This window comes from Mandrillus leucophaeus, unplaced genomic scaffold, assembly GCF_000951045.1.
Source record: "Mandrillus leucophaeus isolate KB7577 unplaced genomic scaffold, Mleu.le_1.0 Scaffold55, whole genome shotgun sequence".
Classification (NCBI taxonomy): Eukaryota; Metazoa; Chordata; class Mammalia; order Primates; family Cercopithecidae; genus Mandrillus; species Mandrillus leucophaeus.
The window spans coordinates 448,960-475,694 of record NW_012105919.1 but is presented as its reverse complement, the minus strand read 5'-3'; the positions used below and the strand labels follow the sequence as shown (position 1 = coordinate 475,694).

At 49.0% G+C, this 26,735-nt stretch overlaps 1 protein-coding gene across 3 annotated transcripts in view; it reads left to right on the top strand.

Moving 5' to 3' along the window:
• The first annotated feature begins 6 nt into the window (after positions 1-6).
• Positions 7-26,735, top strand: part of GLTP (glycolipid transfer protein) — a 28,793-nt gene continuing 2,064 nt past the window's right edge. The window contains exons 1-5 of one of the 3 annotated variants that reach the window (XM_011997848.1): positions 31-137; positions 21,772-21,830; positions 22,320-22,666; positions 22,863-22,996; positions 24,774-24,924. In XM_011997848.1, coding sequence (XP_011853238.1) covers positions 22,628-22,666; positions 22,863-22,996; positions 24,774-24,924 — 324 coding nt within the window. In that variant the 5' untranslated portion in view covers positions 31-137; positions 21,772-21,830; positions 22,320-22,627. Of the gene's footprint in view, positions 138-21,771; positions 21,831-22,319; positions 22,667-22,862; positions 22,997-24,773; positions 24,925-26,735 lie in introns of all 3 variants that reach the window. The other 2 variants (XM_011997845.1, XM_011997847.1) reach the window with 2 other exon arrangements.

The following is a 26,735-nucleotide window of genomic DNA, read 5'->3' as shown; positions in this document are numbered from 1 at the left end:
CGGCTGGGGCATCACCGCGGGCCTCGACCCCGAAATGGCGCTGCTGGCCGAACACCTGCTGAAACCGCTGCCCGCGGACAAGCAGATCGAGACCGGGCCCTTCCTCGAGGCGGTGTCCCACCTGCCACCCTTCTTCGGTGAGCCGGAATAGAGGGGGGAGGCGGCCCGCAGTCCCACACGCACCCGAATCCTTCCCCTTAGTATCCCCTAAACATCTCTGCCCTAGACATCCCCAAGTCCTGTTTCCCCAGTCACCCAAGATCCTCTTTACCTCCACTCACCCTAAAGTCTCCCTTTCCCGGACCACTCCCAAGTCCTCTCCCCTCTAAACATGTCACATCCTCCCTGTCCTCCCCAAATCCTCCCTCTCCCTAGACACCTCACAGTCCTCCATATCCCCCAAATGCCCCCTGATCATCCGTCCCCCCAACACCCCTTACTCTTCCATCTCCATCTCCCCTAGGCATTCTCTAATCCACCATCTCCCCCAAAGACTCCTGCCCCTTCTTCCCCAAAGTGCTTCTTTCATCCCTGGCGCTTTCTGATGGCTCTCAACTCCCTCACCTTACAATGAATCTCCCCATTTCGTAAGCTTTCTCTTTAAACGCTTCCAGCCTCTCCCTCATGGGACCTACGAACCCTTCCTTCTTCCCTCAGAATTCCCCCATTCCAGATCAAAGACTCCCGTCTCCCCCTCCAAGGGTAGGAAGCCTGGTAAGGCGGGGACAGGGTGTTTTGAAGGTGGAATTGCAAAACTCCAGGGCCTCTTTCTAGGGGAAACCACCTTAAGTTTTTCCTCCTTTTAGGACGGGGATGAGGGTTGTGGGGGGAGCTGTTTTGCGAGGTGACATCAGACATACAGAGCTTGGCACCAATTCCTCCCTCAGTTTAGGCTCTGCAAGAGGAAGCCCCTCCCCTGTATGTCGTGCTGAAGTTCCTGGGCGCATTGGGAAGGCGGTCCACTTTCAGATCCTCTTTTCCCACTCCCTCAGCCTAGCCCAGCCCAGCCAAGGCCCCGGATGGAAAATGGGAACCAGAAACCAGCACCACTGCCCCTGCCCTTTGCCTTTTGGGTCCCAGGTAAAGGGTGCAACCTGAGCCTCTATTCTCCTCCTTCATGTGGGCTCTGTCCGGGCCTGCTGATTCACTTGGTGGCCTTGCAGGAAGATACCAGCCCCCAGGGCAGAGTCCAGCTGAAACTCACAGACAGGAGACCTTAAGGGCAGTCTGACTTAGTGGGCAATGAAGCTTGTTGGAGGTGGTAGTTCCCACAGTGTCCTGAGCTCTGGGATGGTTGTGGTTACCTGGAGTCTGTAGTTCCCTTCCTTCACCTCTTGAGCCTCAGTGTCCCCAGCTGTGAAACAGGGATGCTAATCTCCTAGGCCAGCTGTGAGGAGTAGATGAGGTGGTGTGTGTAAAGCATAAGTGCCAAAAAGGTCTTTGCTGTAGGGGGTGTGGTTATGAGTTCCTGAATCCAGTTTTGGTTCCTTGCTAGAGTGATTAATCAGTGTTTAAGGGAGTGCAAATTGTCTGGTGTGTATGATTCCAGACCTGGGTAAGCAATCTGATTTCAAGGGCTTGGTCTTTTACATCCACTCTGTGTCCCTCGTGCCCAGAACAGTGCCCGGCACATAGCAGACGCTCAGTCAATACTGCTGAATGCACAAAACTTTCTTATTATCAGTGTTACAGTCTTGAGATAATACTGACTGTCGAGGCAGGGACTTGGGAGCGAACTGGCCCTAGCATTGAAAAGTTGTTTAATTTTGTGACTGAGTTGTTGTGGGTTTTTTTTGCTTGCTTGTTTCCTCTTTGGTTCCAGGAATAGTTACAAGTCAGAGCCAGCTTGCTCTGGACAGGGATTCAGAATCCATTTGTCAGTGGTTCTCAACTGAGGGCAGTTTTGCCCCTCAGGGGACATCTGACAATGCCTGGAGGCATTTTTGTCAAAACTGTGTCTTGTGGGGTGTCTTGTGGGTAGAGGCCAGGGAGCTGCTCAGCATCTTACAGTGCACAGGACAGTCCTGCCACAACAAAGAATGATCTAGCCCCAAACATCAGCAGTGTCAGAGGTGGAGAAACCCCAGGTTAAACTGTGGCTTTTTCTTCCCTTATTTTCAGTGAGGTTGCACATCCATTCTGTATTTGGGGGTATCATCATTTGATGAAATTATCTGGCTGGTTTTGGAGGAAAGAGGGAGGTGGCAAGCCAGAGCCAGCAGTCATCTGGTGCCAGGGCTAAAGAGCATCTCCTCCTCCCTTTCCTTGGTCTCAAAGGACCCTTGTCTTCGTTGCAATCTCTGTACTGTGGGTGTCACATCTATTGACAGAAGTACCATTTACACAGAAGCCTCAGTGGGGTTGGTCCACAACGGGTTAACCACCACAGGGCCCTCTGCCCACCAGAGCTGTTTACTGTTCACCAGAGAGGCTAATTCTTAGGACTCTAAAGAAAAAAAAAAAAGTGATAATTCATTTGAACCATTATTCTCTTCTGTGGGGGGAGGAGAATTGCTCCTGAGGGTTGAAGACTTAAGCTTTAGGAGGATTCTTCCACGAGTGACTTTTTTCTGGGACATCTGATCGAGATCATTTGTCGGCTGTGATGCAGGGGCTTTTTCTAGATCTTGGGAGCATCTGGTCACCTGGATGATCTGGGTGGTGTGTGTGTCTCTTGAATGGAGCTGCTCTGGGGTGAGGGACACCAGGAGTCTGAAACACCTTGCAGTGACAGTTTCCTCCAAGTCAGGGATTTTTCACCATGGCACTGCCAACATTGGGACTAGATGATTCTTTGTGGTGGTGGGGCTGTCCTGTGCATTGTAAGATGTTTAGCAGCATCCCTGGCCTCTACCTACCAGATGCCAGTAGCACCCCCTCCCCAAAAATATCCCCAGGGAGGCAAAATCACCTCTGAGAACCATAGCTCTAGATATAAATATGACTAAGAGCCAAAACCTGTGTTTTAAAAAAGTATTTAATTCTGCAAGGAAGATCTGTCGATCGGAGGAAAACTGAGCAAATACAAATGATACATAAAAATCTCCCTGTCCCTCACTGAGCACTTACTATGTGCTAAGTACTCTTTCTAGATTTGTTCACTTAATTGTCTGACAACATTTGAGGTGGAGTTTTAAAGAAATAATCTCTGCTGGAATTTCAGAATATTTTCCTTCTACATTTACATCCATCTTTTTTTTTTTTTTGAGACTGAGTCTCGCTCTGTTGCTCAGACTGGAGTGCAGTGGTGTGATCTTGGCTCACTGCAAGCTCCGCCTCCCGGGTTCATGCCATTCTCCTGCCTCAGCCTCCCAAGTAGCTGGGACTACAGGCACCTGCCACCACACCCAGTTAATTTTTTTGTATTTTTAGTAGAGACGGGGTTTCACTGTATTAGCCAGGATGGTCTGGATCTCGTGACCTCATGATCCGCCCACCTTGGCCTCCCAAAGTGCCGGGATTACAGGCGTGAGCCACCGCGCCTGACCCTCTACATCCATCTTTTTGGGGGAAAGAAAGTATGGGCTGGTGCAGTGGCTCATGCCTGTAATCCCAGCACTTTGGGAGGCTGAGGTGGGCGAATCTCTTGAGGTCAGGAGTTTGAGACCAGCGTGGGCAACATGGTGAAACCCTGTCTCTACCAGAAGTACAGAAAATTAGCTGGGTGTTGAGGTGAACACCTGTAGTTCCAGCTACGTGGGAGGCTGAGGTGGGAAGATCACTTGAGCTTGGGATGCCGAAGTTGCAGTGAGCTGAGATTGTGCCACTGCACTCCAGCCTGGGTGACAGAGCAAGACCCTGTCTCAAAAAAAAAGAAAATCTACATAAAGCCTAATTATCGGTTATTACTGGTTGACAGAGTGAGACCCTGTCTCAAATAAATAAACAAATAAATAAATAAATAAATAAAGTAAACAAACAAGTATAATCTGCTTTTTTCTATCCAACAATATAGCATGACCATCTTTTTATGTCAATCCTCTGTCTTTCCTTTTCTTTCCTCCTTTTCCTTCCTTCCTTCTTCTTCCTTTCCTTTCTTTCCTTCTCCTTCCTTCCTTCCTTCCTTCCTTCCTCCCTCCCTCCCTCCCTTCCTTCCTTCCTTCCTTCCTCCCGCTTTCCTTTGTCACCCAGGCTAGAGTGGTGCAGTGATGTGAACTCCTGAGCTCAAGCAATCTTCCCACGTCAGCTCCCTGAGCAGCTAGAACTACAGGCATGTGCCACCATGCTTAGCTAATTTTTTTAATTTTTATTTTTGTAGAGACAGGGATCTTGTTATGTTGCTCAGGCTGGAGTGCAGTGGCATGATCTCGACTCACAGCAACTTCCACCTCCTGGGTTCAGGTGATCCTCATGCCTCGGCCTCCCAAGTACCTGGGATTATAGGCGCATGACTCTATGCCCAGCTAATTTCTGTATTTTTAGTAGAGATGGGATTTTACCACTTTGGCCAGACTGTTCTTGAACTCCTGACCTCAAGTGATCCGTCCACCTCAGCCTCCCAAAGTGCTGGGATTACAGGTATGAGCCACTGCACCCAGCCAATTGTATTGTTTCAATGCGGTATAATTTATTAAACCAATCCCCTACTGCTGGACATTCACATTGCTTCTTATGTCAGGCTCTGGTAGACAGTGCTGCAGTGAACATCCTTGTATACACTTCTGTGTACACTCCTTTGGTTATTTCTCATTTTTGGAAGTGAAACTGCAGAGCTGAAGAGTGCTTTAACCTGTTAGAGTAGCCACATTTCTTAAACCTTTGTTAGGTGTTGTTTGTGACAGCATTAGTTGGGCTTGCTTCAGTGTGCGTTGGCAGTGGGCCAGCCTCCTGCCTGCCTGGCTTAGAGGATCCATATCTTGGGCCTGCCCTTCCTCCTTATCTCTAATTGGAATCTCCCAAGTTGTACAGGTTTTACTACATCCACTTAGAGGCCAGCCCTTTGTTTATCTTCTCTCTGTACCTTGACCCAGTAATCAGATCTTTCCTGACCGATCAGTTTGCAAGACTGACTTCTGGGAGGGCTCCTTCTCATTTTGAAGGTCAATTTTGTGGCTGTTCTAAAGCATTAACAATAGGAGGGCAGGGGCATGGAGACTTAGGTAACATCTAGTTCTTGACACTCCCTGTCTAGAAGCCTGTGTGGTTCCCTATCATCCCAGCTTGGAACCTGTGCTTCAGCCTTTGTGAATGGTTTCCAGCCCCACACGTGCCACTATTGTCATACTCTTGCCTCCAGAGCTTCCCCACATTAGCCCCTCTGCCTGGTGGACCACTCTGCTCTTCAGCCCACCTCCCTCCTTTTGCCTGTCTAGGTTCTACTAATTCTTAAGGAGTCACATTATCCAGAACATCTTTCCTGACCCTCTTAGACGCCCATAGACTGTATCATATTCTGTGAATTTGAGTTATTTCAGTGCGTTGCGCTCGGTGCTAGTACTATTCGCTGAATGACTGCTTTTCATTCCATTCTCATTCTTCTGGGTTCTTGTTGAAGATGCTGGGCCCTTTTCTCTTTTTCCAAATTAAAATACATGACTAGGCTGGGCACAGTGGCTCATGCCTGTAATCCCAGCACTTTGGGAGGCTGAGGCAGGTGGATCACCTGAGGTTGGGAGTTGGAAAGCAGCCTGGCCAACATGGAGAAACCCCGTCTCTACTAAAAATACAAAAAAAAAAAATTGACCAGGCATGGTAGCATGCACCTGTAATCCCAACTACTCGGGAGGCTGAGGCAGAAGAATCCCTTGAACCTGGAAGGTGAAGCTTGCGGTGAGCTGAGATTGCACCACTGCCCTCCAGCCTGGGCAACAGAGTGAGACTCTGTCTCAAAATAAATAAACTAAACTAAACTAAAATAAGATACATGACTAAATTAAAATACATAACCCCCTTCATAGCCTGTATTTGTGGCAGACATCATCAATCGATCATGATGCTGTTTTCCCCTTTGAGCCTAAACATAGCCTCGGCATCTTTCTTAACACAGCCACTCCAGGTCAGTTAGAGTGGTGCGTGAGATGATACCTGTTTGCTCTCACTGTTTAGGGAGAGACTAGAGATGGAAGAGCTGAAGGTCATGATTTCCACCTCTCAGTTCTTGAGATCCAAATTCTGGGGTTGATTTTTCTTCATGCCTCTTACCTTAATTAAACGGATGTCTGTGGAATCTGGCCTTCTAGGCATCTGGCACTCATAAAATAGTCCTGGAGTGAACCCAGAAAGAGTGGTTTTCCATCACTTTTGGTCCAGTGCTTGTTCCATTTTGGGGAAGTGGAGCAGTGGCAGCCTAGAATCAGAGATTTATCTTGTTTTACAGCCAAAGAAACCGAGGCCAGAGAGGTTAGGTGACTTGCTCAGGGTCACACAGCCAGTGAGTGACCAGTAAAGCCAGACTAGAACTCAAGCCTCTGGACTCCTTATGTGGTGCTCTTGCTGTCATGCCTGCTGTCCTGGCTTTCTCTCTGGTAAAGGACAGGACCCCCAGTGGAGCCAGCCTGGTTGGGTACTTGAGGAAATCCAGTGGTTCTGCTGGCACCATAGTGACTTGTCCACATGACAGGTGGCATGGGTGCCACAGACCAGACATGCAGGTTTGCTCTGAGGTGTGTAATGCTTAAACAGCCTGCCAAGCTGGTCTGTAACTCCTATTTGAATGTAAATTAGAAAATGACTGGGGTGTTGAAATCATCTTGTGGGAAAAGCCCCAAACAAGTTGGCTGGTTGTTTTTGTGTGTGTGTGTGTGTGTGTGTGTGTGTGTGTGTGTGTATGTGTGTTTTGTTTAAGAGACAAGGTCTTGCTCTATCGCCCAGACTGGCATGCAGTGGGGTGATCACAGCTCACTGCAGCCTCCAGCTCCTGGGCTCAAGTGATCCTCCTGCCTCAGCCTCCTGAGTTGTTGGGATTATAGGCGTGTGCCACGGTGCTCAACTCTTGCTTTTTTTTTTTTTTTTTTTTTTTTGAGACAGAGTCTTGCTCTATTGCCCAGGCTGGAGTGCAGTGGCATGATCTCAGCTCACTGCAACCTCTGCCTCCTGGGTTCAAGTGATTCTCCTGGCTCAGCCTCCCCAGTAGCTGGTATTACAGATGCGCACCACCATGCCCAGCTAATTTTTTGTATTTTCACTAGAGATGGGGTTTCACTATGCTGGCCAGGCTGGTCTTGAACTCCTGACCTCATGTTCCGCCCACGTCAGCCTCCCAAAATGCTGGGATTACAGGCGTGAGCCACCGCGCCCGGCCTCAGCTCTGGTTTTTTCCTTCATCTGGGACATCAGGCTAACTGGGAACCAGCCCCACCTGAACCCCTTGATCTGTGAGTTAGAAGGTCCCCCACTGCAACAAGCATTCTCTGAGATTTGGGACCACCTACCACAGCCTTGCAATGTTTTCTGCTTTGTTTTAAATTTTAAGTTAATGCTAATACCTGTTTATTTTTTGGTTTTGTATAGAGCGGGGTTGTCCAATCTTTTGGATTCCCAGGGCCACATTGGAAGAATTGTCTTGGGCGACACATAAAATACACTAACGCTAACGATAGCTGACGAGCTAAAAAAAACCAAACAAACTCAAATCTCATAATGTTTTAAGAAAGTTTCTGAATTTGTGTTGGGCCACATTCAAAGTGGTCCTGGGCCACATGCAGTCCATAGTCTGCGGTCTGCGGGTTGGACAAGCTTGGTGTAGAATATCTCAAGAAAGACAAGAAACTGTATTAACCCTCCTAATAAGCAGGTGAGTTATCATTTGGATTGACTGTTGAGAGCTGGATTCTAGAGGAATGGGATTTCGGTTGTGTGCCTGGGATAGACCCTGAGAAGATGAAACAAATAATGTCTTGTTGGAGGAAGAACCCAGATAGACACTTTCTACAATGGCTGTTACAATTTTGAAACTGCTGGCAGACTTCGGAGATGCATTTGCAAGTAGTAAGTGAGGCTTTCTTGGCCTTCAGGAGCACCTGCTGTGTGCTAGTGCCATGCTGGCGGGGCCCACTCTTGATCCCACCTGGCCAGAGAACAATCTGGAAGGAGGGCTGTCGAGGGCCCCGTTGTGTTTTCTGTCCATGTGCGTAACAGCCCATGAGTTGACTGTTTTTGAGGCTCAGAGGAGAGAAGTCACTTTGAGTCTGATTCTCTTCCTCTGACATCCATGCCCTGAACACCGTGTACGGATGAGTGGAAGGAAACATGGAGATTGGCATCTGGCTGAGCCAGCCTGAGCTTGAGAGGCCCTGAGGTGGCTTCCTTTTGGCAGCTCTGTTTCCCACCAGCTGTGTGGCAAAAGGCCCACTTCCTAAAGGTCTAGGGCTATCCGTCCTACCTGTGGAAAGATGTGGTGGCTCCGGGCAGGAGCACCAAAATCAATGCCTGACTTGGTGAATGACTGCTAGGGCACAGAGCCAGCTGCATGGCTGCTTAAGTCTGACAGTTGCTCCGGCAGCCTCCTTTATAATGTCCAAAGGCCAGAGTACATACAGACCAGTGGCACCCACCCACCGTGTCCTGGGATGGTGGTGATTAGATCTTTGTGTTCAGAAAAATCTGGCCCTTGAGGTCAGAGCCTGAGGTCTGGCCTCTCTGCTGCCGAAAGGAAGAGGATCGAGTAGGAGGGGAGAGACTAGAGTTGCTTGCTAACTCATCTAGCCCCTCCTCTGCTGCACAGGGATGCTTGGAGGGATAGCCCTCCACTGTAAATCCCTTAGGGCAGAAGTCAGGCCCTCCCAGGACCCACCAATGGGCTTCTGCATCATGGGCGCCCAGCCTATATCCCCGTGAAAAGGAATGGGAGGAATTAGTGACAAAGGGCTTTATAAAATATAACATATGACTGTGATCATAGCTAGCGTCATCTCTATTTTGACTGGCTCCCAGGATCAAGCATTCAATTAGACAGTAACTCATTTCTAATCCTCATGATGAACTTAGGAGGAATTTGGCACCATTTTCCAGAAGAGGAAACCGATGTTCAGAGAGATGTCCACAGGACTTTGCAGCAGGTCTAGCGCTGTAACAGGGGAGACCAACATCACATCAGGAAACAGGAAGATGTTGGAAGTCCTTTTTAGGGCAGAAATGTCCCTTGTAGGGGAGGAGAGGAAATGATAGGAAGTTCCCGGCTGGCATGACAGTGTGATTATTTCAATGAGCTTCTTGGAATGGAAATATTGGGGCCAGACGCGGTGGCTCATGCCTGTAATCCCAGCACTTTGGGAGGCCAAGGCAGGCAGATCATGAGGTCAGGAGTTTGAGACCGGCCTGGCCAACATGGTGAAACCCTGTCTCTACTCAAAATACAAAAAAAATTAGCCAGGTGTGATGGCGCAAGCCTGTAATCCCAGCTACTCGGAAGGCTGAGGCAGGAGAATCGCTTGACCCAGGAGGCTGAGGTTGCAGTGAGCCAAGATCACGCCACTGTACTCCAGCCTGGGACAGAGCAAGACTCTGTCTCAGGAAAAAAAAAAAAAAGAAAAAAGAAAAAGAAGAATGGAAATGTTGGGTCCTAGTCTTAGGTTTCATTGTTTCAGTAAAAACCTGCCAGAATGAATGTTAACTCCTTTTGTTACATACTTATGGTGGTACTTGTATGGAGGCCTTTTTTGTGGTTCTTGTTAGAGCGTTAACTGTATCTGAGCTTTTCAAAGTCATTGCAGTGGATCAGCCCTTTCCAGGGTCTTCTAGAAGCCTCTGCTTTCCACCCTGGCAGTTAGGCAGTTGACTCACACTTCCCTGTGTTCAGAAATGATTCATGTTCTGCCTTGCTGTTCCTCCAAGTTCCTTACTTCACTCCCTTCTGAGATCTCTGTCTTAATGGTCTGGAATACATTTGAAGTCATTATTTTATGATGGGGAGATTTCTGCTAATTTTACCCCTAACAATAAATCAATGAGTCAATAATTCTTTTTCTCCCTCCTGCCTTCCTTCCTCTCCTTCTGTTTTGATTTCTTAATCATTGGAATAATTGTTTTCTGGATTTTCTCTCTAAAGAAAAGCTTTGTCTGTTGGGAAAGGTGATGATGATATAATTTATAATAATAAGCATAAATGATAATACTTTCTTTTTCTTTTCTTTTCCTTTTTTTTTTTTGACATGGAGTCTTGCTCTGTTGCCAAGGCTGGAGTGCAGTGGCGTGATCTCAGCTCACTGCAACCTCCACCCTCCCCCCAGGTTCAAGCAATTCTCTTACCTCAGCCTCCCAAGTAGCTGGGATTATAGGTGCACACCACCACACCCAGTTAATTTTTGTATTTTTAGTAGAGATGGGGTTTCACCATGTTGGCCAGGCTGGTCTTGAACTCTTGACCTCAGGTAATTCGTCTGCCACTGCCTCCCAAAGGGCTGGGATTACAGGCATGAGCCACCGTACCCAGCCTAATACCTTCTTTTTCACTGAGCACTTACTAGGTACCAGAAACTGTGCTTAGGCCTTTATTTATACAACTTTATTTAAGCGTCACAGCAACGCTTTGAAGAGGAGTCCATTATGAGCCTCATTTTAAAAATGAGGAAACTTTCCAGGTGTGGTGGCTTACGCCTGTAACCCCAGCACTTTGGGAGGCCCAGGCAGGCAGATCTCTTGAGGTTAGGAGTTTGAGACCAACCTGGCCAACATGGCAAAACCTTGTCTCTACTAAAAATACAAAAATTAGCAGGCATGGTGGCGGGCGCCTCTAATCCTAGCTGCTTGGGAGACTGAGGCAGGAGAATGGCGTGAACCTGGGAGGCGGAGGTTGCAGTGAGCCAAGATCACACCATTGCACTCCAGCCTGGGCGAGAGAGTGAGAGTCTCAAAAAAAAAAAAAAAAAAAGGACAAATAATTTTCCCAGCTAAGTGTAGTGGCTCATGCCTGTAATCCCAACACTTTGGGAGGCCGAGGCAGGCGGATCATGAGGTCAGGAGATCGAGACCATCCTGGCCAACATGGTAAAACCCTGTCTCTACTAAAATACCAAAAAAAAAAAAAAAAAAAAATTAGCTGGGCGTGGTAGTGCGTGTCTGTAGTCTCAGCTACTCAGGAGGCTGAGGCTGAGGAATCGCTTGAACCCAGGGGGTGGAGGTTGCAGTGAGCCGAGATCTCACCACTGCATTGTAGCCTGGCAACAGAACAAGACTCTGTCTCCAAAAAAAAAAAAAAAAAAGGCATTTTCCCAACTGCATCATTGTTAGTTCAACACTGTTTTTTCCTGAACAGGGGGCAATTATGGGACAAATAGTTGGCATGTCATGAGGGTAAGTTTGTCTTTCTGTCCTTTTTTTTTTTTTTTTTTGAGGTAGTCTCACTCTGTCGCCCAGGCTGGAGTGCAGTGGCGCAATCAATCTCGGCTCTCTACAATCTCCACCTCCTGGGTTCAAGAGATTCTGCTGCCTCAGCCTCCTGAGAAGCTTGGATTACAGACGCGCACCATCATGCCCGACTCATTTTTGTATTTTTAGTAGAGATGGGTTTACACTATGTTGGCCAGGCTGGTTTTGAACTCCTGGCCTCAAGTGATCCACCTGCCTTGGCCTCCCAAAGTGCTGGGATTACAGGCATAAGCCACTGCGCCTGGCCCGGGGATGAATTTTTTAAGCAGTATTTTGAATTGTTTTGTAAACATTCTTTCCTCTTTAGATAGTAGACTCAGAGTAGGAACCCGTTTTAGGAATGTAGGTAATCTCAAGGCTCGTATCCTTAAAAATAGGCCTTATTGTAAACTGAGCCATGACAACCCGCACCCCCAGATAAATAAATGATTCATCTCCATCAGCTGTAATTTGAGTGTCTTCCATTATGATCCTTGTAACCCAGGACCTATAAAGTTAATCTGCCTCATATGTTTAACAACTGAACTTTATTATTCAGCTATGAAAAAAAACATTGAATTTACAATAGAACCTCCCCACACCAGGCTTGTAGCATCACGACACGGGCATCCTGTTCTTCCTTTCTGGAAATAACTGTTTATGAATTGGGTTAGGTGTGTTCTGTCCTGAATCACACAGGCTGAAAGTGAAGCAAGCTGTGCATATTAAAGAGTGCTTTTTTGTTCCTGAACATTGTTCCTGAGATGAAATGAGAGGGTGGGCCAGGGCAGGGCAATTTGGTCACCTCGTTACTCAACATCAGGAACATCCCGTGTCGAAAGAGATGGCTGTTTGAAGAGGCAGGCATGGAGAGGCAGCTTGGATGGAAATTTCCAGATATATGCTGTGGTCTTGCTAAGAGCATAATGACCAGTACTGTCCAACTCTCTTGAGGCCAGAAAAAGAGGAAATGAGGTTGGGCGCAGTGGCTTCTGCCTGTAATCCCAGTGCTTTGGGAGGCCAAGGCGGGAGGATCACTTGTGGCCAGGAGTTCAAGACCAGCCTGGGCAACAAAGTGAGACCCCATCTCTACAAAAAATTAAAAACAAAAAATTAGCTGGGCGTGGTGACATGTGTCTGTAGTCTCAGCTACTCCAGAGGCTGAGGCTGGAGGATCATTTGAGCCTGGGAGGTCAAAACTGTAGTGAGGCCGGGCGTGGTGGCTCACGCCTGTGATCCCAGCACTTTGGGAGGCCAAGGTGGGCAGATCATGAGGTCAGGAGATTGAGACCATCCTGGCTAACACGGTGAAACCCCATTTCTACTAAAAATACAAAAAATTAGCCGGGCGTGGTGGCGGGCACCTGTAGTCCCAACTACTCGGGAGTCTGAGGCAGGAGAATGATGTGAACCCAGGAGGCAGAGCTTGCAGTGAGCCAAGATCGTGCCGCTGCACTCCAGCCTGGGTGACAAAGCGAGACTCCGTCTCAAAAAGAAAAAGAAAAAAGCTGCAGTGAGCTGTGATTGTGCCACTATACTGCAGCCTGGGTGACACAATGAGACCCCATCTCAAAAAAAAAAAAAAAGAAATTAGTGTGATTCTGCTGTGTAGCATATGGTCACTGCTGGCTTATAGGGAATTCTGCTTTCTGGGCAATGTCACCCGTCTGAACTGTGGCAGAGACCCAGGCAGGAGGCCCCAGATAGCCCTTGTCTAGTCAGAGTTGTCCCAAAGGCCATGCATGAAACCCCTCCTTGGTGCCTGCCTCCTCTTTGCAGGAGATTCTGATTCTGTTGGCTATTTGGTTTTTAAGTATCTAAAAGACTTTGGCTGGGCACGGTGGCTCACGCCTGTAATCCCAACACTTTGGGAAGCCGAGGTGGGTGGATCGTTTGAGCTCAGGAATTTGAGACCACCCTGGGCAACATGGTGAAATCCTGTCTCTACTAAAATACAAAAATTTAGCCTGACATGGTGGTGTGCGCCTGTAGTCCCAGCTACTTGGGAGGCTGAGGCAGGAGAATTGCTTGAGCTCGGGAGGCGGAGGTTGCAGTGAGCTGAGATTGCTCCACTGCACTCTAGCTTGAGCTACAGAGTGAGACTCTGTCTCAAAAAAAATAAAAAATAAATAATTGAAGCACTGCAGGAAGAAGTAGCTGTCAACTACCAACAGGAGTTTAAAAAAAATACACAAAGTTTGCCAGGTACAGTAGCTCATTCCTGTAATCCTAGCACTTTGGGAGGCCGAGACTGGAGGATTGCTTGAGCCCAGGAGTTCAAGACCAGCCTGGGCAATGGTGTAGTGAGTCCCAGTCTCTACAAAAAAAAAAAAAAATTAGCCCAGCATGGTGGTGCACACCTGTAGTCCCAACTACTCTGGAGGCTGAGGTGGGAGGATTGCTTGAGCCCAGGAGTTCCAGGCTACAATGAGCCATGATTGTGCCACTGCATTCCAGCCTGGGCAACACAGTGATACCCTGTCTCAAAAAAAAAAAAAAAAAAAGATATACAAAGCTGTCCAGTTGTCCTAAAAGCCTGAAGGCACACCATCTAGAGTCATTTAGTGATGGTTTGAGGGGACCAGTGACATTTCTGGGCCACATCTTAATCATAACTCGTATTTTTGATGATGGCCCTGTTTAGAAAGCTACAAATGGCTTCCACTATGAAAGCAGTGACATTTGTGTTACATTTTGATGAGCTCCATCCAGGATGGCTGAGCTATAATACTGATGGTGTATTTGTATTTGAGAGCCAGGCACAGGGGTGCACAGCTGTAGTCCCAGGTACTCAGGAAGCTGAGGCAGGAAGATCACTTGAGCCCAGGAGTTCTTGGCTGTAGTGTGCTACACTGATTGGGTGTCTGCATTAAGTTTGGCATCAATATGGTGACCTCCTGGCAAAGGGGACCACCAGGTTGCTTAAAGAGGTGTGAACTGGCCCAGGTTGGAAACAGCAGGTCAAAATTCCCATGCTGATCAGTAGAGGGATTGCACCTGTGAATAGCCACCGCACTCCAGCCTGGGCAATATAGCAAGACTCTTAAAAAAAATGGTAGATGGAAAATATTTCACTGTTTTTGTTTGTTTTATTATTGAGATTAAGCATCTTTTCATTTCTATTGTGAATTGCCCACTGTTCTATAGGGCTGTTGTTTTTTTCTTACTGATTTGTAAGAGCTCTTTACATATTAGGGATATTAGCCTTTTTTCTGTTACGCTTGTTACACAGACTCTTTACTGTCTGCCCCCAAGTTTTTTGGCTTTAGTTGGTGGTGGAATTTCTCCTCTCCCCCATATAGGAGGTTTCTGTTTTTTATAATTAGGTTTATTGGTTTCTTTCCTTGTGCCTTGTGAGTTGAGTAGCGTGCATTGGAAAAAGCCTTCTCCATTAAACGGAAGGGGCCATTTGCCAGCTGTTCCAGATAACCAAGGCTTTACTGTATTTGGAATCTGCTCATTCTAGTTGGGTCTGTGAAAGAAGATGGTGGGACCATATCTGATTTTTCTTTTTTTAAAGACAGCTTCAGGCCAGGCATGGCAGCTCACGCCTATAATCCCAGCACTTTGAGGGGGCCAAGGCAGACAGATCGCTTGAGCCCAGGAGTTTGAGACTGGCTTGGGCAAAATAGTAAGACCCCGTCTCTATTTGTTTTTTTCAGACAGTCTCACGCGTGATCTCAACTCACTGCAACCTCCACCTCCCAGGTGCAAGTGATTCTCTTGCCTCAGCCTCCCAAGTAGCTGGGATTACAGATTTGCCACCACTACGCCCAGCTAATTTTTATATTTTTAGTACAGATGGGGTTTCACCATGTTGGTCAGGCTGGTCTTGAACTCCGAACCTCAGGTGATCTGCCTGCCTCGGCCTCCCAAAGTGTTGGGATTACAGACGTAAGCCACCATGCTCGGCCTGACGCTGTCTCTATTAAAAAAAAAAAAAGAAGAAGAATAAGTAAAAAATGTTTAAAAAGACAGCTTCCTTTCTCCCTGGAGGTCATGAACTAGAAAACCCTCCAAGTCCCCTCCCTCCCTCCAGGTAGACAGGTTCTGGGTGGCATTTCAAAGAGCCTGTTTGCTGACAACAATTAAAAAAAAACAAGTTTGGGGTAACTGCAAAACTGGTCAAACAAGAAGGGTAATTTGGGGTTAGGGCTGCATTCTGTAGGAAACGGAAGGCTCGAGAGCCTGGTAGAAACATGTCATGCTCTATTCAGAGCAGGCGCAGGCTTGAATTTAAACTATTAGAGGCTGGGTGCGGTGGCGCACGCCTGTAATCCCAGCTTCTAAGGAGCTGAGGCAGGAGAATCACTTGAACCCGGGAGGCGGAGGTTGCAGTGAGCCTAGATTGCGCCACTGCACTCTAGCCTGGGCGACGGAGTGAGACTCTGTCTCAAAATAAATAAATAAGTAAAATAAACTATTAGAAAAGCGACCACATGCTTGGGAATTAAAATCGTCTTCTGGTTTCCTATTTTCTCTGAGTTCACAGGACTTCAAAGAAACATTCTTTGAGTTCGAAGAATGGTAACATTCTAGACAGAAAGGTTAAGGGTGTAGTGGAAGCAGCTTTGGCTCTGGAATTGTGTCTTGGCACTCCCTGGAGTGTAACCTGGGCAAGTCATTTGGCTTTTCTGTGACTTGATGTCGTTGGACTGCACCAAAGGCAAACAGAAGCCTAGAGCCTTGAGTAGGTGATGTTGAAACAGGCTTCAGCCCAACTATATACAGAGCACTTCCTGTTTGCACAGCACCTCTGGGCTGTAGAAACCGAAGGGCCAGAACCTGGAGTGGTTAAGTCACTTGGCCAAACTCACACCAGAGCTGAGATTCAAACCTAGGACTGTGGATGCCACTGCTTCAATGCCACTGCCCAGGTTGATGCCCCTGCTAATCGCAGGCAGCCCACCTCCAGATACTTCCAGACCCACTTCAGCGTGCATGTTTACATAACACAGAGATGCATGCAGAGCTCCCTTTCCTGCCAGTGACTCCCTGTGGGTAGAGCGTGGAAGTGGAGTCTAGGGTGGCGTTCCCAGCCCCTGCCTCGCCTCCCCTCTCTTCTGCTAGGCTCCCAGCCCCAGAAGTGCATTTGGGGCATCACATTCCTCCCTTACTGTTGAGCAGGAGCTCTGGCCCTGTGCGGTGGCCCCACACACAATAACAGCTGCTGTTGGGGCCCAGCTCCTGCTGACCATGGCGGCCTCGTGACTCTTGTAGCGCATGGTCAGGAGAACACAAAACAAAAAGCCTTTCTCCCTGCCACCAGGGCAGGGCCCCTCAGAACTGCAAAAGGATGCTGCATAACATTTTTCTGCATCTCTGAAATGCATGTTGAATGACCTGAGTCATTGAGAAAAGCTAATAAGCCACCCATGGTCGATGGTGATCTGTCATCAAGCCCTGCCATCATCTCTTCTTCACTGGAAGGCTTTGGTTGAAAACCAGCCAATGGCAGTAAAAACAATCATGGTCAGTGCTTTGAGCCCTCACTTTGCACGTGTGACACCTCTTCCTCACAGCAGCCCTGCAGAGGAACATCTTAGAAGGATTTCCATTTTATAAGCAGGGGAACTGAGGCCCAAGTCCCTTCACATATCCTCTGCCATCTGGGTTGGATAGGTACTTAAAACCAGTGTGTTGGGTCAGTCTGAACCATAGGAGGGTGCAGAGATGGAGAGCCTGGCAGGGAAATACACTGACAGATTCTACATTTCCCACAGTCCATTCATTCACTCATTCATTCCACAGATGTCATACAAGTACCGACTGGGGTCAGGCACCTGCTGGGTGCTGGGGGCGTAGCAGGGAACCTGGTCCCTGCCCTCTTCAGAGCTCAAGTCTGGTGGCAAGACTGTTGGTTTAAAAAACAAAGGTGTAACACACGTGACTATCATCACTGTAACGGTGAAACAGACTTGGAAAAAAAAGTAGAAAAACAAATAGGATTTTATGAGCAGGAAAAAACCCTGACATTAGTTTTTTCAGTATTTTCTATGAGAAAATCCAAACGTGGCAAAGTTGAAAGAATTTTACAGTAAATAGTACTCGTACATCTATCACCTAGATGTTACCATTAATATTTTACTGTGCCTATCTATCCATATCTCTATCCATCCGTCCATCAGTCTAATGTAAGCCTTTGTACATTATGCATTTTTATTTTTCATTTATTTATTTTTTTTGAGATGAAATTTCACTCTTGTTGCCCAGGCTGGAGTGCAGTGGCACAATCTCGGCTCACTGCAACCTCTGCCTCCTGGGTTCAAGTGATTCTTCTGCCCCAGCGTCCCAAGTAGCTGGGATTACAGGTGCGCGCCACCATGCCTGGCTAATTTTTGTATTTGTATTAGAGACGGGGTTTCACCATGTTGGTCAGGCTGGTCTTGAACTCCTGACCTCAGGTGATCCACCCGCCTCGACCTTCCAAAGTGCTGGGATTATAGGGGCGAGCCACTGCGCCTGGCCCACATTTTAATTTTTTTTAAGAGATGGAGTCTCACTCTGTTGCGCAGGCTGGAGTGCAGTGACACAATCATAGCTCAGTGCAACTTTAAGTCCTGGGCTTGAGCGATCCTCCACCTCAGCCTCCCAAGTAGCTGGGACTACAGGTGCATGCCACCATGTCCGGCTCATTATACATTTTGGGAAGATGAGGATGTAAAGCCGTCAGCTGGAGCTGAGGAACAGCCTTATGGCTGGATGGGTTTTGCCAGTCCCCATGTAGCCCATCCATGGCACCTGCCTGGCCCCCTGTGAGGGTCGGAATTGGCACCCTCTGGCGGCGCTGTAGTCACTGGCGGAGGAAAGAGGATCTTGGCTCCGGCGTTATTATGTAAGTTGAGAATGCATGGTCCTTCCAGAGAGCAGCGGTAGCGGTGCTGGAAGAGAACACCTTCCAGGGCTAACAAGTGGCATGACCTCCCCAGGTTGGCCTCCACATGCAGCGGAGGTCAGTGATCCGTCAGGTGAGGTTAAAGGGTGGCATGGAGTTGTCACCCCATTGATGCCTGGCAGGCCTGTCTGGGAGACCAGAGCACCCTGGATTCGTTGCCTGCATCCCTGGCGCAGCACCTCTGAGCAGCCTCTGACGTGACCACCATAGGGAAGGCTCCAGCATGGCCCCTTGTTGGGAGATTTGCCTCTGTAGACATTGGAAAGAGGCTCAGTTGCCAAGAGGAGACTGCTCATGGCCCAGCGTGAGGACAGCATGCCCGGAGCTTGCAGCAGGGCAAGGTGGCAGCCCCGGCTCTAGTGGGGCCTCACAGGGGAGCACAGAGAAAGCAGCCAGGGGCACAGGTCAAGGATGAGTCCCACTCGGTGGAGGTTCTGGGGGATCCTGTGGCTTCCACAATGATGTCATTTGCTGGGTCACAGCACCTGACCCTAGTAATGATATGATTGAAGTCCAGGTACTGAGTGTTCAGCACTCACCGGGCACTCTGCTACATGTATTTGGTGCCTTATTTTATTTTATTTTTGAGATGGAGTCTTGCTCTGTTGCTAGGCTGGAATACAGTGGCACAATCTCGGCTCACTGCAACCTCCGCCTCCTAGGTTCAGGCGATTTTCCTCTCTCAGCCTCCTGGGTATCTGGGACTACAGGCGCCTGCTACCACGCCTGGCTAATTTTTGTATTTTTAGTAGAGGTGAGGTTTCACCATGTTGGCCAGGCTGGTCTCAAACTCCTGACCTTGTGATCCACCCGCCTTGGCCTCCCAAAGTGCTGGGATTACAGGTGTGAGCTACCGCCTGGCCTCGGTGCCTCATTTTTAATTTCTTAAAGAAGTATATGAAATAAGTACTATTATTGCCCCATTTGACACAAGAGGAAACTGAGGCACACAGAGGCGAGGAGACTTACTCAGCTTGGGAGTGGTCGTGCAGGATTCTCACCCCATCTGTCTGAATCCCTAGCCCACCTTCTTTCCACTGGACTATGGGCTGTTTCCTTAAGTGTCTAATGCTGTTTCTCTCATGTACCTCTTTCCATAGCTGCAATTAGAATGTTCCAGATGGCTGGCCAGGTGTGCAGGGTCACCCTGGGTGGAATTTGGCTTAAGGAAGTTCCTCCCCTAGCCCTCTGCCCTCATGTGGTCACTTGGCGCACACACTGAGGTCCCTGTCTGGCCTCCTGGGTATTGGCCTTTCACTCCCGTGGGGTTGGCACCCGCCTCTAGCCTGCTCTGGGGTCTTTGTCCCCTGGGCTCTGTAGTAGGCTTAGCGAGCTCACTTTTCTGGACTGCAACAAGGACAATGAAAAGGTGTCACGGAAGCCCGGTAGTCTGTCTTCAGTCTCGAAGGTAAAGTCCACATCGAGCCTACTCAGTAAAGAACCTGCATACTTCCTGCATGTAAGGAGTGAGATGTCCTGTGACAGCCTGCCATGGGGGTGACAAAAGAGGGAGCAGAGGAGAGGCAGGCAGCCGGTTGCTCACATTTCAGCAGATCCCAGCAGTTCCAGGCACTGCCAGGCAGTTTCCAGGTCTACATTTTATCAACTCCAACGTGTTACCTATTATACAATGCTCCCATATATTATGACCCACCAAGAAAGGAAAACGCCTCCATTTAAGAACATTCTACTGGGTGTGATGGTGTATCCCTCTAATCGCAGCACTTTGGGAGGCTGAGGCAGGAGGATTGCTTGAGTCCAGGAGTTGAAGCCTGCAGTGAGCTGTGATCTCGCCATTGTACTCCAGCTTGAGTGCCAGAACAAGACCCTATCTTTATTTTATGCATTTATTTATTTTTATTTATCTTGCTTCAGTTGCCAAAGGACCCTGTCTTTAAAAACACACATAGGTGCACGCTACTATTGAAGACAATGGCCGAGAACAGATTAAGAAGGCAGAAGTCCGGGAGTGTATTTCACATAGCCAGCTGAAAACACTTTAAGGCTACCAACAAAGCAAAACTGGTTACCACTAATCTTAAGAAGATAAACGAGGCCGGGCACAGTGGCTCATGCCTGTAATCCCAGAACTTTGGGAGGCAGAGGCGGGTGGATCACCTGAGGGTGGGAGTTCGAGACCAGGCTGACCAACATAGTGAAACCCGCCTCTACTAAAAATACAAAATTAGCCAGGCGTGGTAGCGTGTGCCTGTAATCCCAGCTACTCGGGAGGCTGAGGTAGGAGAATTGCTTGAACCCAGGAAGTGGAGGTTGTGGTCAGCTGAGATCGTGCTATTGCACTCCAGCTTGGGCAACAGGAGTGAAACTGTGTCTCGGGAAAAAAAAAAAAAGATAAGCGTTATGAATGATGAAAAAGTCAACAGAGTAGATAAAGCTTTTATATTCAAAGACTGCAATTACTTTTGCACCAATCTAATAAATATACGAGATTTGCACACTTCTTAGAAGGACTTTCTCTTGAACCTCTGTAGAAAGAACTGATTCCTCAGTAGCATCATAAAAATAAAGTAGTTAATATTGATGAAGCTACAGAATTAATGGCTCAGTTCTAATATAGTGGTGATGCATCAAATTCCCCCCAAAGACCAATAAATTAAATGTTTTATACAATTAAAAACAAACACATTGTATAGCTCTAGAAAAAATTTCTTTATATCCTTATTCTATGAGCTTTTTTCTATTTTAAAAGTTAAGCACTTTTTTTTTTAAAAAAATCTTTTTTGTTAAAAACAGACACATTAGCTTAGGTCTACACAAGATCCTGATCACCAAGATCTGTGCAAAAAAAAAATTTTTTTTTTTTTTTGAGACAGAGTCTCACTCCGTCACCCAGGCTGGAGTATAGTGGCATGATCTCACCTCACTGCAACCTCCGCCTCCCGGATTCAAGCAATTTTCCTGCCTCAGCCTCCTGAGTAGGTGGGATTACAGGTGCGAGCCACCATACCCAGCTAATTTTTGTATATTGGTAAAGACAAGGTTTCACCATGTTGACCAGGATGGTCTTGAACTCCTGACTTCAAGTGATCCACCTGCCTTAGCCTCCTAAAGTGCTGGGATTACAGGCGTGAGCCACTGCACCAGGCCAAAATTTTTTTTTAATTAGCCGGATATGGTGGTGCATGCCTGTAGTCCCAGCTACTCCAGAGGCTGAGGTTGGGAGGATGGCTTGAACCCAGGAGGTCAAGGCTGTGGTGAGCTATGATCACACCACTGCGCTCCAGCCTGAGTGACAGAGCGAGACTCTGTCTCAAGATAAACCCCAAAAAACAAACAAATACCATTCTGATTCTTGAGATAAATCAAATGTGTGTCTTAGGATTGGATTGTTTATTTCAAGCTGTCCTCATCATGCCTCTGTGATTGGTGCTGTAGCCTCATTTGCCAACAGGAAGCTCAGAGAACGGAGCTGGGAGCTGCACCCAAGCCCATGCTGCCTTAGTAACATCCAGAACAACTCAGCTCTCCCCGGGACCCACCACGTAACCCACCCACCATGTCCCCACGGCCTGCAGTGGCCCTGAAAAATCACTTGCTGGTAATCTCAATCTCTCTTCTCATTTTGTCCCCAGATTGCCTTGGGTCCCCAGTGTTTACTCCCATCAAGGCAGACATAAGCGGCAACATCACGGTACGTACCTGGTCAGGCAGCCATAGCCCAGGACTTGCATCAGGAATCTATGCCTACCTGGGTTGCCAGCACCATGGTCCCAGCTGCAAGCTTCCCAGCCCGAGGAAGGAGATGGGGGCGTAGAAGATGGGCCCCAAACTTGCCCGATCAGGGCTCAATGTTCTCTGCCCTCCTCCACAGTCTTGCCATCTGGTCACCAGTCTAGCCTGACTGGGACCAAAGTCTAATTAAAGGGTTGACCCTGAGAAGGAACCTGCTGGTTCTTTCATCTATCCCCACCAAGTAAGTAAGTCCCAAAGTCCGCAGTCAGCACTGGTCTGGCCCTCCCCTTCTCCAATCCTGGTAGTTCCTGATGCCGTCTCCCCTGCCATAGACTGCCCGTGAGAATCCATGTAGGGCCCAGCCAAGGGCTTGGGACACACTGTATGATCTCATTTCTTCATCCCAGCAGCCCTTTGAGGCTGGTCCTGTGTTATCCCCTTTTTACAGATGAAGAAGCTGAGACTCAGAGTGAGACCTTAAGAGAAGGACTCACTTAAGGTCACAAGCAAGTAAGTGGCAGAGCTGGGATTCAGACCCAGGCCTACCTGGCTCCATCTCAGAGGCCTTCATTCCTGGACTTCTTGGAATCCTGGGAACCTATTTCCACTTGTCCACTAAAGCAAAACTTCAGATACTTGGTGTCTGAGCCAGTGTCAGTAGTGGCTGGAGAACATGAACTTTGTACCAACTGTGTGACCTTGGACAAGTCCATGCCCTTCTGTGAGCCTCAGTGTCTCTGCCTGTAAAATGGGATAATGACAGCAACTTCAGGGTTGCCACCAGGATCATATAAGGCAGTGCCTGTAAAGCATTTTGCAAATCCTTGCTCATGTGAACAGTCATAGTTACTGTTACAGGTCTTATCCTTGCTGTTCCTGGAGGGCAGGAAGGAGCGGGAGATGCTGGTAGGGTGCTCTTCACCCAGCGTGTGGGCCAGATATCTATGGGGGGCAGTTTACCTAAGGGAAAATCCTGTGTGCTCCATTTCAGAAAATCAAAGCCGTGTATGACACTAACCCAGCCAAGTTCCGGACCCTGCAGAACATCCTGGAGGTGGAGAAAGAAATGTATGGAGCAGAGTGGCCCAAAGTAGGGGCCACACTGGCGCTGATGTGGCTGAAAAGGTGACGGGCTCAGGTGGCAGGGCCTGGGTGCTGTGCTGCAGAGGAGGGAAAGCAAACCTGTCACTGTTCCGCAGTGTCACCCCAGGCTGGGAAGGTCACTTCCGAGCCCTTCCAGTGTGATGCTAGTTAATGACTGGGAAAAGGCCTCCCAAGGGCCAGGGCTTGCCTGACAGTGATGCTTCCTGGTTCCAGTCCCATCAGAGTATAGGAGCACACCCTGATCAGGGCATCGTGCTAAGCTTTTTATATGCTGATTGGGTTTCATATTCTGTGAGTTAGGTGTGGTAGCTATTCGCACCTCACAGAGGAGGCGGCTGGCACTTCTGGAGGCCAAATCACGTGCCCATGTCATCCAGCACAGTTATGCAGGTTGCCTACTGCACAGAGGTGTCCTGTTTAGGGCTGGTCACACGTACAAAGTGGATTTGTATGTTATGACAGTTTCTTGGTAGAAGTACACCATCTTGAGGAGAAGGAATTCTTTTATTTTTATTTTTTATTTTTAGACAGAATCCTGTTCTGTTGCCCAGGCTGGAGTGCAGTGGCGCAATCTCGGCTCACTGTAGCCTCCGCCTCCTGGGTTCAAGCAATTCTCTTGCCTCAGCCTCCTGAGTAGCTGGGATTACAGGTGTGCACCACCATGCCTGGCTAAGTTTTGTATTTTTAGTGGAGACAGGCTCGCCATGTTGGCCAGGCTGGTCTTGAACTCCTGGCCTCAAGTGATCCGTGTGAGGCAGGTGTGAGGCACCGTGCCCGGCTGTGAGGAGGAGTTCTAATTTGCACAAATACATCCTATGGGCTGGTTTGAACCCATGCTGTTCTCAACCAGCTATAGACTCTTCAGCCCTCAAACCCAGTGCTTCTGCCCCTTAGAGCACCCCACCCTGACTTGATCCCCACCCCACTGCAGGGAGGGAGCACAGCAGCTTACCTGGGGACCCCAGTGGGACAGTGAGGGGCAGTGAAGGAAAGAGCCTGCCAGGTGGGGGGCGTGCAGTGAGGCAGGCAGGGTTCACATCCTGGCCTGTGACTGAGCCTTTCTAGGGAAGCCTCAGTGCTTTCCTCTGTGAAATGGGCTGATTGTGCCAAGCTCAGCCTCACAGGCCCCAGGGAAGCAAGAGGTGAGATGATGTGTGCTAAGGGGAGGGCCCTGGTGAGCTTTTCCATGTGGACTCCTTGCTATACCCCATCTGCTTCTCCTGGCTCTCGAAACATCACCCTACCCCTTCAGGAAAGGCTCGAGTGGCCATTGGAGGATGCTCTGGGAGGTCTCAGGCAGAGGAGCAATGTAGCAGACTTAGAAAGATGCTGAGGGCTGGGGAGCGGAGGCGGGGAACCTGGTGCACATGGGGCCAGTCTCGCCAGTGTGCCCGGTATATCCACAGTCTGTGGTCTGCAAACCCTTTAAGGGCCAGCACTGTGGCTTCATTCCTCAAGCCTGATGGTTGCCTACCATGTTCCAGCCTGTGGGGGTCATGTGGACACCGAAATGGACAAGGCAGGCCCAGACCCACCCCTCGTGGATCTTACAGCCAGTGTCACTGTTGTCATGGGCCAGCACCAGGCCTGGAGGAGAGAAGGTGCTTGGGAGATAATGAATGGAGCCAAGTGGTCACATTACTTGTAAGCAGCAGGGAAAGATGATTAGGGAATAACCACGCCCTCTGGGGTGTACATGTTCCTGGCTCACAGTAGGTGGCAAATTCAGAGTCCATCAGGGTCTTTCACGACAGGGGTGTGCACGGTCCTAATGAACCTTCTCCTCCCTGGGCTGCAGAGGCCTCCGCTTCATCCAGGTCTTCCTCCAGAGCATCTGCGACGGGGAGCGGGACGAGAACCACCCCAACCTCATCCGCGTCAACGCCACCAAGGCCTACGAGATGGCCCTCAAGAAGTACCACGGCTGGATCGTGCAGAAGATCTTCCAGGTGAGCCGCCCTCACAGGCCCCAAAGGACCACCAGCTTGCAGATTCTGCTCCCCACTCTGCCCCTGCTTGGCCGAGGCCTCCTGGCCTGTGAGGCTGTGTTTACCCTCTCGGGCTCAGGAAGGGCTCCCCCATCTATTTGGGTGAGGCTAGTGTACGGAGAGGTCCCCCTCCCGTGCCCTGGCCAGCCCCATTCAAGCCACAGCGGGTGTCACTGTAGATACTCCACGGTGTTTCTCTCTAGGGGCCTTGGCCTGCACGGCCTGATGGTGGGGTGAAAAGAGAAACCACAGGGAAAGCCCTGGAGGACCCCAGGTCAAAGGTGGCCCAGCCTGATGGCCCCTCAAATTCAGCCTGGATCCCCACATGGGGCATGCGGGGAAAGAAGGGCCTCCTCCTGGGAGCATCTGCTGAAAGGACACCGGCCCTCTGCGTTCTTGGTGGCTTGTGTTGGGGTGACATTGGCCAGGGCTCCTGGAAGTGAGGCTTCAGCCCCTGCCTGGTTAGGTGAGGGCCCTACAGTTGATCACCAGGCTGGAAGCCCTGCTCAGGAGACGTCTGAAGGCCCTCTGGCTGCCCTGCGCCATGCCCTTCACCTGCTGCTTGCTGCCCTCATCTCACCCACATATTCCTGCCCGGCCTGTTCTGGCCACCCTTTCTGCTGCAGCTCCCTCTGCCTGCCCACCCTGGTGGCCATGAGAACGAGGGGCTGATGGGCCCTGTTCAGTGTTCCTGTGGGGTACAGTCTGCAAGCAGGCTGGAGCAGAAACCAGTATGGTTCCAAAGAGGAAGAGCTGGTCACAGAGTGAGATGCATGGCAGCCCCTGGGCCATCCACCCCGGAAGAGCTGGAGACAGAGTCCATTCCCATGGGCCCCTTGAGATCTCCACAGTGCATTGCCCCTACAAATCCTCAAACCAGCACCTCAATAGTAACAGTGTGTCCTGTGTACCTGGCCCAGGGGAGCTGCCCATGAATTGTAATCTTCACAAATGCACCACAAGGTGGCACTGTTCTTACCCCCATTTCCCAGATGAGGACAGTGACGCTGAGACAAGGTCACACAACACAAAAATGGGGGGCTGTGATCCTACCTTCCTGAGCCTCAATATCCTCATTTTTCAAATAGGTATAAAATAGGCATTAAATAAATGAAATTAATCAGTATAAAGTGCTTGACACATGGTTCATATGGTTTACACTCAGTACATCAAAGCTATTGCTTTTTTTTTTTTTTTGGAGACATGGTCTCCCTCTGTCACTGTTGCCCAGGCTGGAGTGCAGTGGTACAATCTTAGCTTACCGCAACCTCCACTTCCCAGGCTCAAGCGATTCTCCAGCCTCAGTGTCGCAAGTAGCTGGGACTACAGGTGCGAGCCACCAACACCTAGCTAATTTTTGTATTTTTTTATAGAGACAAGGTTTCACCATATTGCCCAGACTGGTCTTGAACTCCTGAGCTCAAAGCAATCCTCCCACCTTGGCCTCCCAAAGTGCTGGGATTATAGGCGTGAGCCACCACCCCAGCTATTACTACTTTTATTATGAAAGAATAATATTTGGCCAGGTGCGGTGGCTCATGCCTGTAATCCCAGCACTTTGGAAGGCCGAGGCAGGTGGATCACCTGAGGTCAGGTTGGAGATCAGCCTGGCCAACATAGTAAAACCCCGTCTCTACTAAAAATACAAAAAATTGGCCGGGTGCGGTGGCTCAAGGCTGTAATCCCAGCACTTTGGGAGGCTGAGGCGGGCGGATCACAAGGTCAGGAGATCAAGACCATCCTGGCTAACATGGTGAAACCCTGTCTCTACT